At 40.2% G+C, this 13,920-nt stretch overlaps 1 protein-coding gene across 1 annotated transcript in view; it reads right to left on the bottom strand.

The window, feature by feature from the left end:
* Positions 1 to 4,669: 4,669 nt before the first annotated feature.
* The window catches only part of kdrl (kinase insert domain receptor like), a 48,256-nt gene continuing 39,005 nt past the window's right edge, over positions 4,670 to 13,920 (bottom strand). The window contains exons 26-30 of the mRNA XM_015948787.3: positions 12,513 to 12,618; positions 10,606 to 10,730; positions 9,527 to 9,605; positions 7,883 to 7,983; positions 4,670 to 5,448 (exon numbers count right to left, since the gene is read on the bottom strand). Coding sequence (XP_015804273.3) covers positions 5,265 to 5,448; positions 7,883 to 7,983; positions 9,527 to 9,605; positions 10,606 to 10,730; positions 12,513 to 12,618 — 595 coding nt within the window. The 3' untranslated portion in view covers positions 4,670 to 5,264. The remainder of the gene's footprint in view (positions 5,449 to 7,882; positions 7,984 to 9,526; positions 9,606 to 10,605; positions 10,731 to 12,512; positions 12,619 to 13,920) is intronic.

Below are 13,920 nucleotides of genomic sequence, written 5' to 3'. Positions count from 1 at the left end.
CGTGTGCTTACTTCATCTGCATAATGTCTCTTTACTTTTGGTGAATTGTACTGAGTCCAGAATTTCCGGACTATAAATCACACTTTTTTTCATAGTCTGGCCGGTCCTGCAATTTATACTCGGAGCGACTTATATAACAAAATATGTAGGCTACACCGCGCTGCTGCGGGCCGACTCCGACCCATGAATGAGTTCCCCTGTCCCGCTGGGAGGGTTTCAAACACCGCCATCCTCTGCTGGATACCGTGGCGCGCTGCTGCAGTGCATTATTCTGTTATTGTTACCGGTACTTGTCTTGCAATGTGAAACGCTTGGTCTCAGATTTTGTAAAAAAGTAATAAAATTTCCCCCCAAAATGCAACTTATATATGTCTTTTTCTTCTTCATTATACATTTTATGGCTGGTGTGACTCCGGAGTGACTTATAATACCGGAAAATACGGTATGTTGAAAATATTGAAAACTTGCTCAAAGCAAAATATATTTTCATTACAGAAATAACTTATAAACTTACCGATTTAATATTTTTTTATTCACAGAAAGATTCATGAAAAAGTGCTGCAAACCTCCACTTAAACTCCATGTGAGCTTCAGGTCTCTGTTGTTCCACAGAGTTAGCTCCGGTTGTAGCTCGATAGCTACATCCGTTAGCTTAGCTCCCACCTCAGCGTTAGCTTCAGGTTAGCTTGTAGCTAGTTCAACCAGGTGCCGTCAGTTGATCCCAGCCTTACAGCCCCATCCTCAGCTCCATCTCTCTTCCCTTTTGTGGAATTGTCTGGGCTTGACGGAACCTGTGACACGGTCAAAATGGCAGTGGAGGCCACCTCCCATTTCCCCTCAAAAATGTGTTATTGGAGCCTATGGAAAGACATTGTCCCTATATTTCTATGTTGATGGGGAAAACACACGTTGTCACTTTAACCAGAGCACTTATTTTCTTGATTTGCTTGTTCTTTATATTTAGAGTCTTAACAAGAACCAAGAGAACCGAGCACATCACTCCTGTTTTCTGCACTGGTTAGCAGTAAACTACAGAATCGATTTCAAAGTACTTCTACTAGTTTAAAAATCACTCAGTGGCATGGAGCCAAAATACATGTTGGATATCCTTCCAGTATATAGGCCCAGCAGGGCTTTGGGATCCTTAGGACGTAGACAGCCGGTAGAACCTCGGGTCAGAACCATACAGGTGAAGCTGCTTTTGGCAAGGCAGCTTTATATATATATAGCACATTTCAAACACAGGGGTAATTCAGTGTGCTTTGCAATTAGCATGGAATGGCACAACAATAAACAGGAGAACACAAATAAAAATATATACAGGTAAAATTATAATTTAAAGCTAAAAAGAAAAGACAGAATTAAGGTTGAACAATTACATCACAGATTAGTGGAGACGATGCAGCATAAGAAATTGCACACTATTCTGCACGCAGATGAATCAGCTTCCTCATGACCTAGAATGTGCCCCAACTAACTTTTAAATCAAAATTGAAACCTCCATGTGTTCATCAGCCTTTGAATGAATGTCTCTTATGCAGCACATTCTGCACCTGTACTGCTCAGTCTTTAACTTTGTCTTTTTTCTGATCATTAAATGTGAGATTAATTTGTGTATTTAATTTGGTCTAAATTTATTTGTGTATTTTAATTTAGCTGTCATGTTGATTTTAATGTTTGTGCTATGTGCTATGCAGATGAAGCTGCCTTGCCTTATACTATATGTCCCTATCACTTTCCCTTGTATTATTGAAGGGCACAAGTAAGACACAAGCAAAATAAATACATAAATAAAAGTAAGATTATTCATTCAGAAGAAATAAAATACTCATTTATTCTGTTTCCATAAAAATGTGAACATGTTGTGTTAGTGAGTTGTGGTCACATTTTTTATGATGTTTTTGTAATTAATGTTTTTACTGGTCCAAATGATCTTTTTTTGCTCCCCTACCCCACCTGACTTTTAAGTCACTAATCTTCACACTTTTATTAGTCCTACATCTAGAAAATTCACATTTCTGCAAGAGAAAAGTTACAAGTAAAGATGGACAAGTTTTATCCTAAGCAACTTTATGTCAGATATTGTTGTATTTAATTAATCTGGTAATTTAAACGTTTCCAGTCCAGATGAGCAGCATTGGATCTTTGCAATAAAAAACAGATCATGTCTCCGCTGACTCAGGACCAGAGCAGAAACTTGTGTAAGTTTGGAAAAATACAGTAAAGGAACAGTTACACAACACCTAAAAAAATGCATGCCATGAACGTACCTCTCCCCTCCTGACGTCCTTCCGTTGTTTGTTTGCATCTTGTATTCCTGAAATAGTCCACACAGGAAGTTGTTGACAAGAAATCAAATTTACTGCCGGGCGCTCACCTTGACTGTAAACACGGTAAAGGCCAAACAGAGATGGTTGACGGTCCAGGTCTGCTGTGTGCGTGGACTCCTCGGACACACCTAGTGCCGGTAACCAGGGGCTCCCATAGGAAGACCCGTGTGTGGCGCCCTCTGGTCCTGATGAGGATGATTAAGAGTTCCTTCCTCTCCTGACCGGAGGGGGCATTGTCCCCGGGAACAGACAGGCTGCCGACACCTTGTCACGAGCGGGAAGTGGGTGTTTCTCAGCACGGGCCAGGCTGATGGCACATTCCAATCTAAGCAAACATCACTAGGTCTTACTCAGAAGCATTTGATTTACAAATGACTAGTCTAAAAGACCCCGAGGGATTGCTAGATAAAACAAGGATCAGGTGAGGGATGAACAGATAACTTTCCTCTGAAATTATTTCAGTTTTCACTAACACGCAAATCCATCTTTATTTTGAGCCACTGCAGTGGTGCATTTCTCTGCTGAAATACTGCCCTTTGCTCTTATATCACTGGTTTCTTTTTTTCCCCCTTTGCAGTGTTTAGCAGGAAGCTGAGTAAATAATGAACAACACTTGAATTTGGTACTGTTTTATTTTAAACTCTGTTTTGCCCATAAATCCTATTTTAAGGACAATCTGGGTTTAAAATAAAAAAAAACTTACAGCTGGATTAACAAAAGATTTAAAATTTTCATCTCAAAGGTCCATTGGAAATTTTTACATTTTCAAGGTACAATAAGTAAGAATTGTCCAGCAAAATAAATGCAAAAGAGTCTAATGTCTCATGTTGGAAGGGAGGTTACATTGAACCCGATTTCCTTCTCAGACTGCTCGGGGGTTGCCAGTTTTTCTCCTTTCAAATTGGCCAATGAGGGACGTAGTTTTTGTTTACAATCTGTGAGACGCTGGATTGCAGAGACTCCACCCACCCACCCATCCTAAACCAGTAGTGACCCAGAACTTATTTCTTGTACCCCTAAGAAGTCACCTTTTTGTTTTTACTTTAATATCAGGTGAAGCAGGCTAGAGGCTAACATTGAGCTAACAATGCTAATGGGGAATTATCAACAAATAGTCACTCTAATAATATCTCAAGCTACTTTTTCAATAAGCAACAACTCAAAATGTCAGTGAAATGTGTTTAGCTCCTACTGTGTATGACTCGTCTTCTGTCACCTAGAATCTTCTGGTGCTGATCCATAACTGGCAACTGTCAAGAAACTCACTGAACAGTAGTGAGGAGTGCCTTGTATGTGTTGAATAAGGTCTGCAGTACCCACATTGATCACAGGATGTCATTCTTACTTCATGAGCCTTTGAACTCTTAAAAAGAAAGCAAGTCAGGAGTGCAAGTGACTTACAAATATATATTTATTTATTTATTTACTTCATAAGCACCGTTAACAGTGCTGCAAAGCATCATTCTTCTTAAAACAAAGTTCTCACACCATGCAGGGTTGACTTCTGTTTTAGTAATGCAAAACATCATCATTTTTCTTTGTTTTCAGAATGTTTGCAAATGTTACTGTGAGGTTGAAATCTCTCAACTAAACACATAAAGCTTGAAATCCTTACAGATGTTAAAAATTATAATACAACAACAGTGGCAAATGTTAATTTCCTACTAATACTAGATAACAGTTAAATACGAGGTAAAAAAAAGAAAATATGAAATCTTTTCAAAATGTTACAACACTATCTCAATAAAATATGACAAAACAAAGTTTACTTGGTAGTATCAGTGCATACTCATTTTCCATGGAACACAATAACATCTGGGAAAAAAACACATTTTCTTAGTGGTTGATGAGTAGTAGATAGCTGCAACTATGCAGGGTGTGCACATATACACAGGCAGGAAAACAGGTGTGACTGAAGGTTCTGCATCCTATATTAAAATGTTTAAAACGGTAACGTAAAGAAGTTTCATGGTGGTGGAGCGTGTGATGCGTAGCAGGCTGGTGCTCTCTCGGTACAGCAGCATGAACAGTGTGGAATAAAACACAGTTTTACACAGTTATAATCAGGAAAACCATGCTAAAAATACTTTGGTTAGCTTTTAAACAGGATTAGACTAGGTGAATAAGTGACAGTGTAACAACAGATGTAGTTATAGGTATATAAACACATTTTTTACGTGCTTTTTGAATAAACTATCAGTATTTTATGTGTATTCTAACTGCTTCTGTATACAAATTACTACACAATCTCTGTTGTTCTTCAGGTTTGACCTAAAAACAAAACAAAAAGAAGCAAAAAAAAATCCTTTTATTTGGACACCAGTCTAACATGAGTGGTCTGTGTTTGCATTTGATGCAATTTATGGTCAAGCTGTTAAATCTGAACCCTGTTTCCTCATCATCCTGTGATTTAAAACCCACAGAAATTAAAATAGCTCATTTTTATCTCCCTCTGGGTAAACCTGAGTTTGTTATAAAAAATAACACTGATAGAAAAAAAATCATCTTCTAACAATAAATGTTGAAAGTTTTTACTCTGCTTTTTGCTCGTATTATTGAATTAATAGTTTTTTTTTTCCTTAAGAGGGTCTAAAATAATGAAGATCCTTCCCTTGTGAGGTGTAACCTTTCCCTCGTTTTTCCTGCTGGGTTTTCGGATCGGTGCTGAAGCTGTTTCACAGTAGATCAAAGAAATACCTGAGCCTGTTTTCAGCTGTTTGACGTGTCACAGTGAAGGTGGAATGGGCCAGCAGCATCGATGAAAGCTGGAGGAATCAACAGTCCACAGGTTTCCTTTTGCATCACACTAGCTCTGGTTACAGAACATGAGGAAATCTCAGGTTTTCCTCTCAAGCGATTCTACAGAGAATCTTTTGGAGGAGGAAACCAAGGCTTTGAAGGTTGTCACTACCAGTTTGTCAAAGACGGGAGGTTTTACACTGGAGGGGTGGAGTAGCGCACCACGTAGTTGTAGTCAGGTGGAGGGCTGTGACACTCCAGGCTGTCGTCCAGAGCCGAGTCATCCAGACTGAAGTCTAAAGGTGGAACAGTGGGAGGAAACTTGTCCTTCTCTGCATCATTCAGCACTGATTCTTTACTCTTACTCACTGCCTTCATCCTGAAAACACACAGGAACAGGACTTAAACATGGCTGTTTAAGATGAAAATGTGCAGGGATGATTTCAAATAAACTAAAAATGGTGAATATTTAGTTGAAAATCACCAAAAACTGATTCTGAATTACATGACATTGTCCAATAGGAAACAAACAACAATACTAACAATAATACTGCACATTAACCACCTGCACACATATTCCTACATAAGGTGTTTAACTGTCTTCTACCACCTTGTACTGTTTTCAATGTTTAATCATGTTGATGGCGTGTTTTTCTACCTCACTTGAAGAAGAAACGATTTATTGCATAATTCCTCTCAAGATAAAAAGCATGAGGCGCTTCACAAGAACAAAAACAATAAAAATATATATTGAAAGATATGATAGAAAATGGGAGAAAAATGAAGACGTTAGATAAAAAGTGTAAAATGAAAAAATAAAAATGAAAAAGGTAACCACTGGATGCAGAACAAGACAGTAACATTTATAACTCTATTGTCAATGCAAAGTGGTTTCCACAAACAATAAAGGACTATTTTATTCTATTCTGTTTGGTTCTATAATAATAATAATAATAATAATAATAATAATAATAATAATAATAATAAATATTTTGTTTTTGATAAGTACAAATTAAATAAAATCCTTTATTCTAAAAATCCTCTGTGTATTTCTCAGCTGAATAATTTAAATATTTTGTCATTACTGTTGCACTTTAAAACAACATATCTATTTTTTAAAATATATTTATTTATCTAAAGAGTCATAGTTGGCTCCTCATGGATTGAAAACGTTTAGGATTTTTTAAAATAAAGGTTGTTTCTGTAATATGACAAAAGCCTGTTATTTTCCTTTGAAAACGTTTTTTAATAAAGCCAAATAATCACATAAACTGTCCCCCTTTCCCATGATTCTATCCATCATCCCAAGCTTTTTTTTTTTGCTTCATTAGATTCCCAGAATATGAGTAACTGAGTCTTATTGTGTCGGGCGTTGCCATGGGTTTCCAGAGCTTCGCTCTGGGGGGTAAAGGGTCAGTTCCCAGCAGGAGGAAGACAGGCTGCTGTACTGGAATTTTAGTCTGGATTAATAAACTACCTGGTTAACGAGATTTTAAAAGATCTCATGTACAGTGCAAAAGGAAAAGTGGAGCTACACTTAAAGGATCAGGGTCAAATTGATTTTCTTTAAGAATAAATTATTCGTTTATCACCAGTGTAGGCTATATCTGGGCAACCCTCTTGTATAAAACAGGATTTAAACCTAAAACATGTATAAGTGAAGTCAGAGGAGTGCTGAAGCTGGAGGAGCATCAGGTGGACCGTTATTCAGAGCAGCTACAGCAGGGGAGGTCCTTGTAAAACCCTCTATAGTTTTAAAAGTGGCAGTGATGGAGTGGCTGCACAGCGAGAAAGTGCTCCCTTTGAAGCAAAGATCATTCTCTGGAGGCTTGGGCCTGATTCTTTGTCTGAGTCTGAGGCCTTGATGGGACAAGTAGGCCCATAACGAGCCCTCCACGGTTAGTTCTGAGATCTAAAAGACCCCGTGAGAGCACGGCTGTAGGTTCGGCGAGCTGTAAATTTACTGCAGCGCTTCGGAGAGCACGTCTCATGTTATTCTCCCAGCAGTTGTTTACATGTTAGGTCTCAGTAATTTATAAGTGTTTTTGTTGTTTTCTCAAGTTTAGACTCTTTCATTTTCAGCTGAACTGAGATTTGAGCTCCAAGTGATTTACAGCTGCACAGAAAATTGTGCATTCGTGCAGCCGAGGCAGAACAGTGAAGATAATTATTAATTTCAGAGTTTTGACCCTTTAAATTACCATACCACCAAGCTGCTATAAACCTAACATGTAAAGCTTCAGATAGAAGCTTTCATACCAGAAAGATTTACAGACATCCTCCTCACGTTTGACTCTATTTTTTTCATAGAAAATCCTCTAAATTGAGAACATACTGTCTCACATTTTCCTCCTTCCCAACAGCTTTGAGTGTTTTCAAGAATCCACATCTTAAAGTCATAAAGAATCCGCAGGATTTCTGAGTCTCTCTACGTCACTGGTTTGAGTGTTTTTGCTGCCTCAGACTGGGAGGTTTCTCATTCGGGATGCTCCTCGGTGAAAACAAAGAGTTTTAGTGTTTTCTCTTGAAACCAGCCAAACTTCACTCTGCTTTTGTTTTCAGCTTTTAGGTTAGTCACTGTCAAGCTTTTCCACCTCCCACATCCCCGTCGCGCCTCACGTTCAGACAAAAGATGAAAACTAAGGCAGAAGAAACATTGTGTGTGTTTGTATGTGTGTGTGTGTGAAGGTTATAGTGTCTACATTCCAGCACAGTGGGTTGGTTTCCCAGCAGGTACTTTGTAGTCTCATCTCTGGAGTGTTTGTGCTGCTTTGCGGGGCCTTTGGAGTGTTTTCTGCGCAGTGTATACGTACGCCAGAGCCATGATGCTCAGAGGTCGTCCTGCCAACGATTCGAACCGCATCAGTGTCTTCATGTTTTCAGAGGAAAGGCCCATCCCGCTGTCCGACTGACCCTGAGGAGGATGAAGACATGAAAAGATAAAGAATTTAAACCATTTTATGTATTTAATGTATGAAAAAAAGTGATTTGACATTCAAGATTTGTCTGTGTTTTGTAAATGATTTGTAAATTGTCAGGTTCGTTGGCAGATCTGAAGCGTGACTGAGAGGATCTGTTGCCCAGACGCGGAGTGATGGGAATAACCAGCGTGGTTATCTCCTGAAGGTTTATTTGGAAGGTTTAGAGGGCTGGTAAGCCTGGAGACTCGGAACAAAGTCTGGTGAGAACGATGACTGAGCAATGAATGAAACGCCGGCACTTCCTTAAGTAGTGTCGGCGTGATGACGTCAGCCGCCACGTTGGTGGCAGGAATGATTGGAATGAAGTCAGCGGGAGGAGTTTGTGACATAAATGAACTCTATTAGAGTTTCTTACAATTTCTTTCAGGTGCTCATTAAAAGTGTTTTTCATTAAAGGTGTGGGAAACCCGTTTAATCAATACATTTTCAGTGGTCTCTGGTAGGAATCAATGCATTACAAGCCGTACTTTGGGCAAAAAAAGCCAATAATTGCTTGGATCAGCATGGACAAGTCTGCTGCAGCAACACAACAAGATTTAGAGTCTTATTTCCTGATATTTGTACATCTCACCGTGGATTGGATAACAGCATTACGACTCTATACCACTGACTAGTAAAGCTGAAGTTTTATCTTCACAAATAACTCATGCCTGGAGGAGCTTTTCTGTACAGAGAGCCTAAGCCACGCCCATCGACTTCCGGACCACGGGTCCCCGGAACGAAAAATTGAATGCAAGTCAATGGGGGTAAAAACACTATTTTCTAATTCTGCTAGTTATGTGCCACAGATTTCACATATGTCTGTGAATTTTAAAGACACATTTTGATACCAAGAAAGCACTTATTGTGCTAATGTTTTAAGCCCGGTTCATAGAGCAGGATTTTTAAATAGCTGGCTGATTTTAAAATCATGAGAAACCACACATGGTGATCTGTGACACCTTGAAGTCCCAGATGCATGCATGTGCGTGTGTGGTGTGCAGCAATTCTGCAAAAACAACACACTACACACAAACTGGTTTCATTCACAAACATTACCCACACAGGTGGAAAATTTCACAAGATAAACCGTGACTTTGATGTAAACAAACATAGAGGCGGAGGCGAGCACGTTCGTTTGTCCCCCAACATCAGACCAAGACAATCCAACATGTTTCAAAGCCTGAATTTATGATCAGAGCAAACCCAATCTGTATCCAAGCAGAGCAGAGCGCTCCTAACACACCACACAAGGTAGGATTATCTGAAAAGATTGTCTTTAAAATTATCATGCAATCGTGCAAGACTTTCAGATTTTTGAGAGGGGTGGGTTGGTCAAAAATTGGCATGATTTTCTTGCTGTGTGATTTGGGCTTAATGATAACTTTCTAAAAGTTTCATTAGAACTTAAAACACATGCATTGCTTGAGTTAGACCCAACAGCGGTTTGAGCATATTGCGCCTGTTTCTGATCCAGATATAGCCAGAATGTCTCACCTCAAGGTTTTCATCTGTCCCCTCCTCCATGGTGACCTCATCAAAGGTTTTTACGCTAGCAGGACGGATCTTGATGTTCCTTAAACAAAAATTCAAAACTTATTTGAGATCTCCTTAAATCGTTTTAAGGAATCCTTTGATTTCACCAGAGTGGAGTTCAGCAACAGAGCTGCAGGAAGTTAATCACTTAAGCCAACAATGTGCAGCATCCATGACATTGTACTCTGAAAACACACACTGTTTGCTTTACAATTCAACACTTGGACTTTCAAACAGAAGCTCAGTTTAACTTCAGAGGTAGCTGTCACTTCTGCGTCTCAGCGCCTCCTCTATAAACACACTCTGAGGAGCTGTGAAAACCCGTGAGTTCCACAAATATTATTTTAGGCAGCTTAAATCTTAAAGCTGGCTCTGTGTTTTTATGGGGAATTTCCTGATAAGAGCCACATTACCAAAAGCTTGGGAGTAGTGTGTGTGTGTGTGTGTGTGTGTGTGTGTGTGTGTGTGTGTGTGTGTGTGTGTGTGTGTGTGTGTGTGTGTGTGTGTGTGTGTGTGTGTGTGTGTGTGTGTGTGTGTGTGTGTCTTATCGAGCACCAGTCTAGTTCTCATTGTCCTTGGGTCTGAGCTAAACACTCCTCTGTTGAACTAAGGCCGGGATCAACAGGAACAATAGTTGTTCTGGATCATTTTCAGCACAGAATGGAAAAATTATTGAATTCTTTCTGTTTGCCTGCAACAGGCATAGGATTTACTGTGTGTGTGTGTGTGTGTGTGTGTGTGTGTGTGTGTGTGTGTGTGTGTGTGTGTGTGTGTGTGTGTGTGTGTGTGTGTGTGTGTGAAAGATGATTTACTCCTCCTAACACAAACATGGAGGCAGCAGATCCAAGCCAACACAACTACCAGCTCTGTGCAGAGCTGCTTCTGCAGGAGTTTGGCCATGAGGCAAAACATGAGATAAATTTTCATTCTGAGCTGAAGTTTGTTTGAATTAAAAACTTAAGGTAGCTTTAGATGTAATGGTGTATCCTGAGTGAGGAGATACACTCTGCAGATTTGGTGCAGCTGCATCCATCTCTCACCAATTGCCTCCTGAATCGCGGCGAGAAACGGGTCGTGAGCGTGTCTCCCTTGTCTCCACCGCAGCAGTCTGGTCTCCCATCTTCACCAGCAAGGCTGTGTTTATGGGTATGTAGTGTTTGCCCTCCTAAATCAACAAAACAGTGAGATTCATGGCTGATGTTACAGATGCTAATGCAAACAAACCCATCTAAAGGTGGCGAGCAGCCAAAGAAATTACGGTCATGCTCAATAAATCCAAAGTTCATAAAGTTGGATCAGGCAGTGGCACAGTTCACGGCCAGACTTCCTGCACTAGAATTGCTTTTTGATTAGCTCACTTTTACAGATTCATTTAAAATAATTTATTATAGGAATGTAATGCAGTCTATTGTCTATATCTCATTTAACATGTTGGAAAATCTACATTCATTTGCAGGAACTTTCCTCTCAAGCAGAAAGTGAAAGAAAATCATAGGAAATGTGCCTCTTACTGTAAGTTCTATGGTCAATACCAACCATGTTCATTCGGTTCTTTGCATAAAATTCCTCACAGTTTTATTCTTGACGTTTTCAATACCTTCCAAAATGAGCCGTTTCAGGGCTCTGTCACTTTAAGAAAACAAACTGGAGCTGGCCATGCTCATCCATCCTCTAGTTTCACAACCCATCTGGGAGGGGCCCATAGTAGAGCTGCTGTTCCTCCAGCAGCTCTACTCTTGCAAGTGAGAGGTGGGTCTATTTACTTTTCCCCTTTGTGAAATCACATACAGGGACTTTTTGAAACAGCTTGATTTAGGTACATAATTCCTAAAACCCAACACTGATGGAGAACGGATGTATGAATTTATTTCTCATTTGGAGTGTGTATAGAAGCAGAGATCCACATTCCAGCACACAAGGATGCAAAAGATAAGTTTCTCATATGTCCCCTTTAAAAGTAAAGTGGTTAGTCTTCCTACACCTACTGCACACTGAAAGCAAAAGCAGTGCAGAACGACGGCTTAATGGTTTACTCGAGACAATCACAGCACTCAAGTGCACAAAATCCCTCGAGATTTCCGGCAACCTCCTCGCAACATCACACGATCCCTTGGGACTTCAAAGGTTACGGTTTGTTTACGCAATTTGCCATCAAACCAAAAATAAGGAAATCACATTTTATGTAGCTGTTTGATGTCATATGAGGGTTTTCCTCTCCACCTCCAGGAATAAAGCCATGAAAACACACTGCTGCACTTCTGGAACGATGCTGTGAGTAAATAAACCATTGGGTCACATGTAAGTTTCATATACATGAAATTGCATTGCTGCAATACTTTTATTTTGAAAATTACTGGGGATTTTACACTGAAATCATGTGTGATTTCCTGTCTAGTCCTATGTTAACTGCAGTAACTGACACATTCCTAGAAGTGGCTCATGGAAAAAAAATAGAACCCGATCCAAACTTTAGCAGTGCGGCGTCTCGCTTCTGGGACGCGTCTGAAAATTGCCGCTTCGCTGCTGGTTTGTGACACTCCATAGACTATAATGGATTCTATTTGAAGGGGTTCCATTTCGCTGCCGTTCCACGCCGCTTTTGCTTCCAGTGTGCAGTAGGGGTTATATCGTATTTTATTGTTGATCTAGTTTAGCAGGACAATGACACTGAACAGCGTTCATATCGAACGTTACATAAATAAGGATTACACATGTTCGGCACATGTTTTGGAGTAAGTGTGGCTCCTTATGGGACAGATGATGTTGTTTTAAACTGCAGTTCTTCTATTCCAAGTTACATCCTGCACTCTCTGGTCTTCATCTCTGCTTCCTGAATGCAATCAGTGTTTCTGACTAAAACTGTTGATAATTGTTTTGCAGAACTGGAACATGTTTACTTCTGGAGTGGGAATTAAGAATTTCGTTAGAGTTTTTGAATGTGTTGTACCTGTTGCACGCTGGCCATAAGCAGATCCCCCAGTCTCTCCACCAACTCTGTGAAAGTGGGTCTCTGCTGCGGCTCGCCCTGCCAGCAGTCCAGCATGGCCTGGTATCTACGAGTAAAGAATCCTTCTTTATTGGGAGCTTCATCAGGACGAGAAGAACAACCTCAGGATTGGTGGCCCTTTCATCCCATCCCCTGCTTCAAAAACCACATCTGCTCCACCTCTACATCATGTTTTCTTTTCAGATTCTCTATTCCTCAAAAACAAAAAAGCAGCTCTGTCAGCTTTCTGACAGGCTGTCAGCATCTCTACCTAAGTGGAAGGATTCAGTACCTTCACGTGAATGCAGGCACCGCTTCTCTTTAGTGGAAAATTAGAAACAGAGCTCCACCGCTGCTCTTTTCAATCACATTCACAGCACGCCACTGATTGCAATCCATCTGCAGCAGTCAGTAAAATAGCCTTTCTGATTCCCTTTGCATCATCAGAGCCTGGTTTGTAGACACCACCTCGACATATGTAACTGTCAAACTCTGTTTAAAGAGGCCAAGCAGCTGCAGCTCCCATCTAAATGAACAGCGTGTCCAGGTGGTTTTTCTTCCAACGGCTCATACACATTCCACCGAGCAGGAAGTAGACACATTGTATGACCGTGCCATTTTAATCACACTTCCTCTCTACTCCTTAATGGGAATAAATAGCATAGCTCCACATGGTCACAGAGACCTATGGCATATGGATTCGGCACAAGACTTAAAATTATGGAGGTTTAAGTGTGGCAGGATGGGAAATGAGCATCCTTTTATTGTGCTCACCCTCTCTGCAGAACATCCGCTAAATTCCTCCACGATGCATCACAACCGGGGATCTTAATAACAGGGGCTAGATGACATTCCAGATGAATTCATGGCTGCTGAGCCAAAAAAAAAAGTGAGTGACATTGCCAGTAACCTCATGTGGTTTTAATTCTCCTTCTATTCCACGTTCAGGATCAGGGTCATGGTGTCAGAGCCTGGGCTTAAGCACACCTGAGATAAACAGCAGAGGGTATCAAAAGAGTTCACCCCACTGGGTTTGAGTGCATAGATGCGCGCCCTGTTTGATTTTGACAGAGTTTATCTGGGCTTTAAATGAAAGGCAGACCTCTCTGCCATTAGAATGTGAAGTATTTGATCTGGCAGCTCCGTCATAGATAGCCTGAACTGACTGACTGAAACCCACAGTCTGGGTTACGTTTTATCAGTCCCAATCAGCATTTCTTTTGCATAACTCATAAATGTCAGTTTTGCCACTCAAAACACTTGGAAATTCAGCACTTTCTGATAAAATATAATTAAGCATAAGGTACTGTTTTGCTTTCAAAATAAACAAAAACTGTCGGTCACTTTATATTAGGACCAAACACAAAAT

The sequence above is a fragment of the Nothobranchius furzeri genome, chromosome 1 (genome assembly GCF_043380555.1).
Source record: "Nothobranchius furzeri strain GRZ-AD chromosome 1, NfurGRZ-RIMD1, whole genome shotgun sequence".
NCBI classification, from domain to species: Eukaryota; Metazoa; Chordata; class Actinopteri; order Cyprinodontiformes; family Nothobranchiidae; genus Nothobranchius; species Nothobranchius furzeri.
Note: the sequence above shows the minus strand (reverse complement) of the source record. Positions and strands in the feature narration are given on the sequence as shown.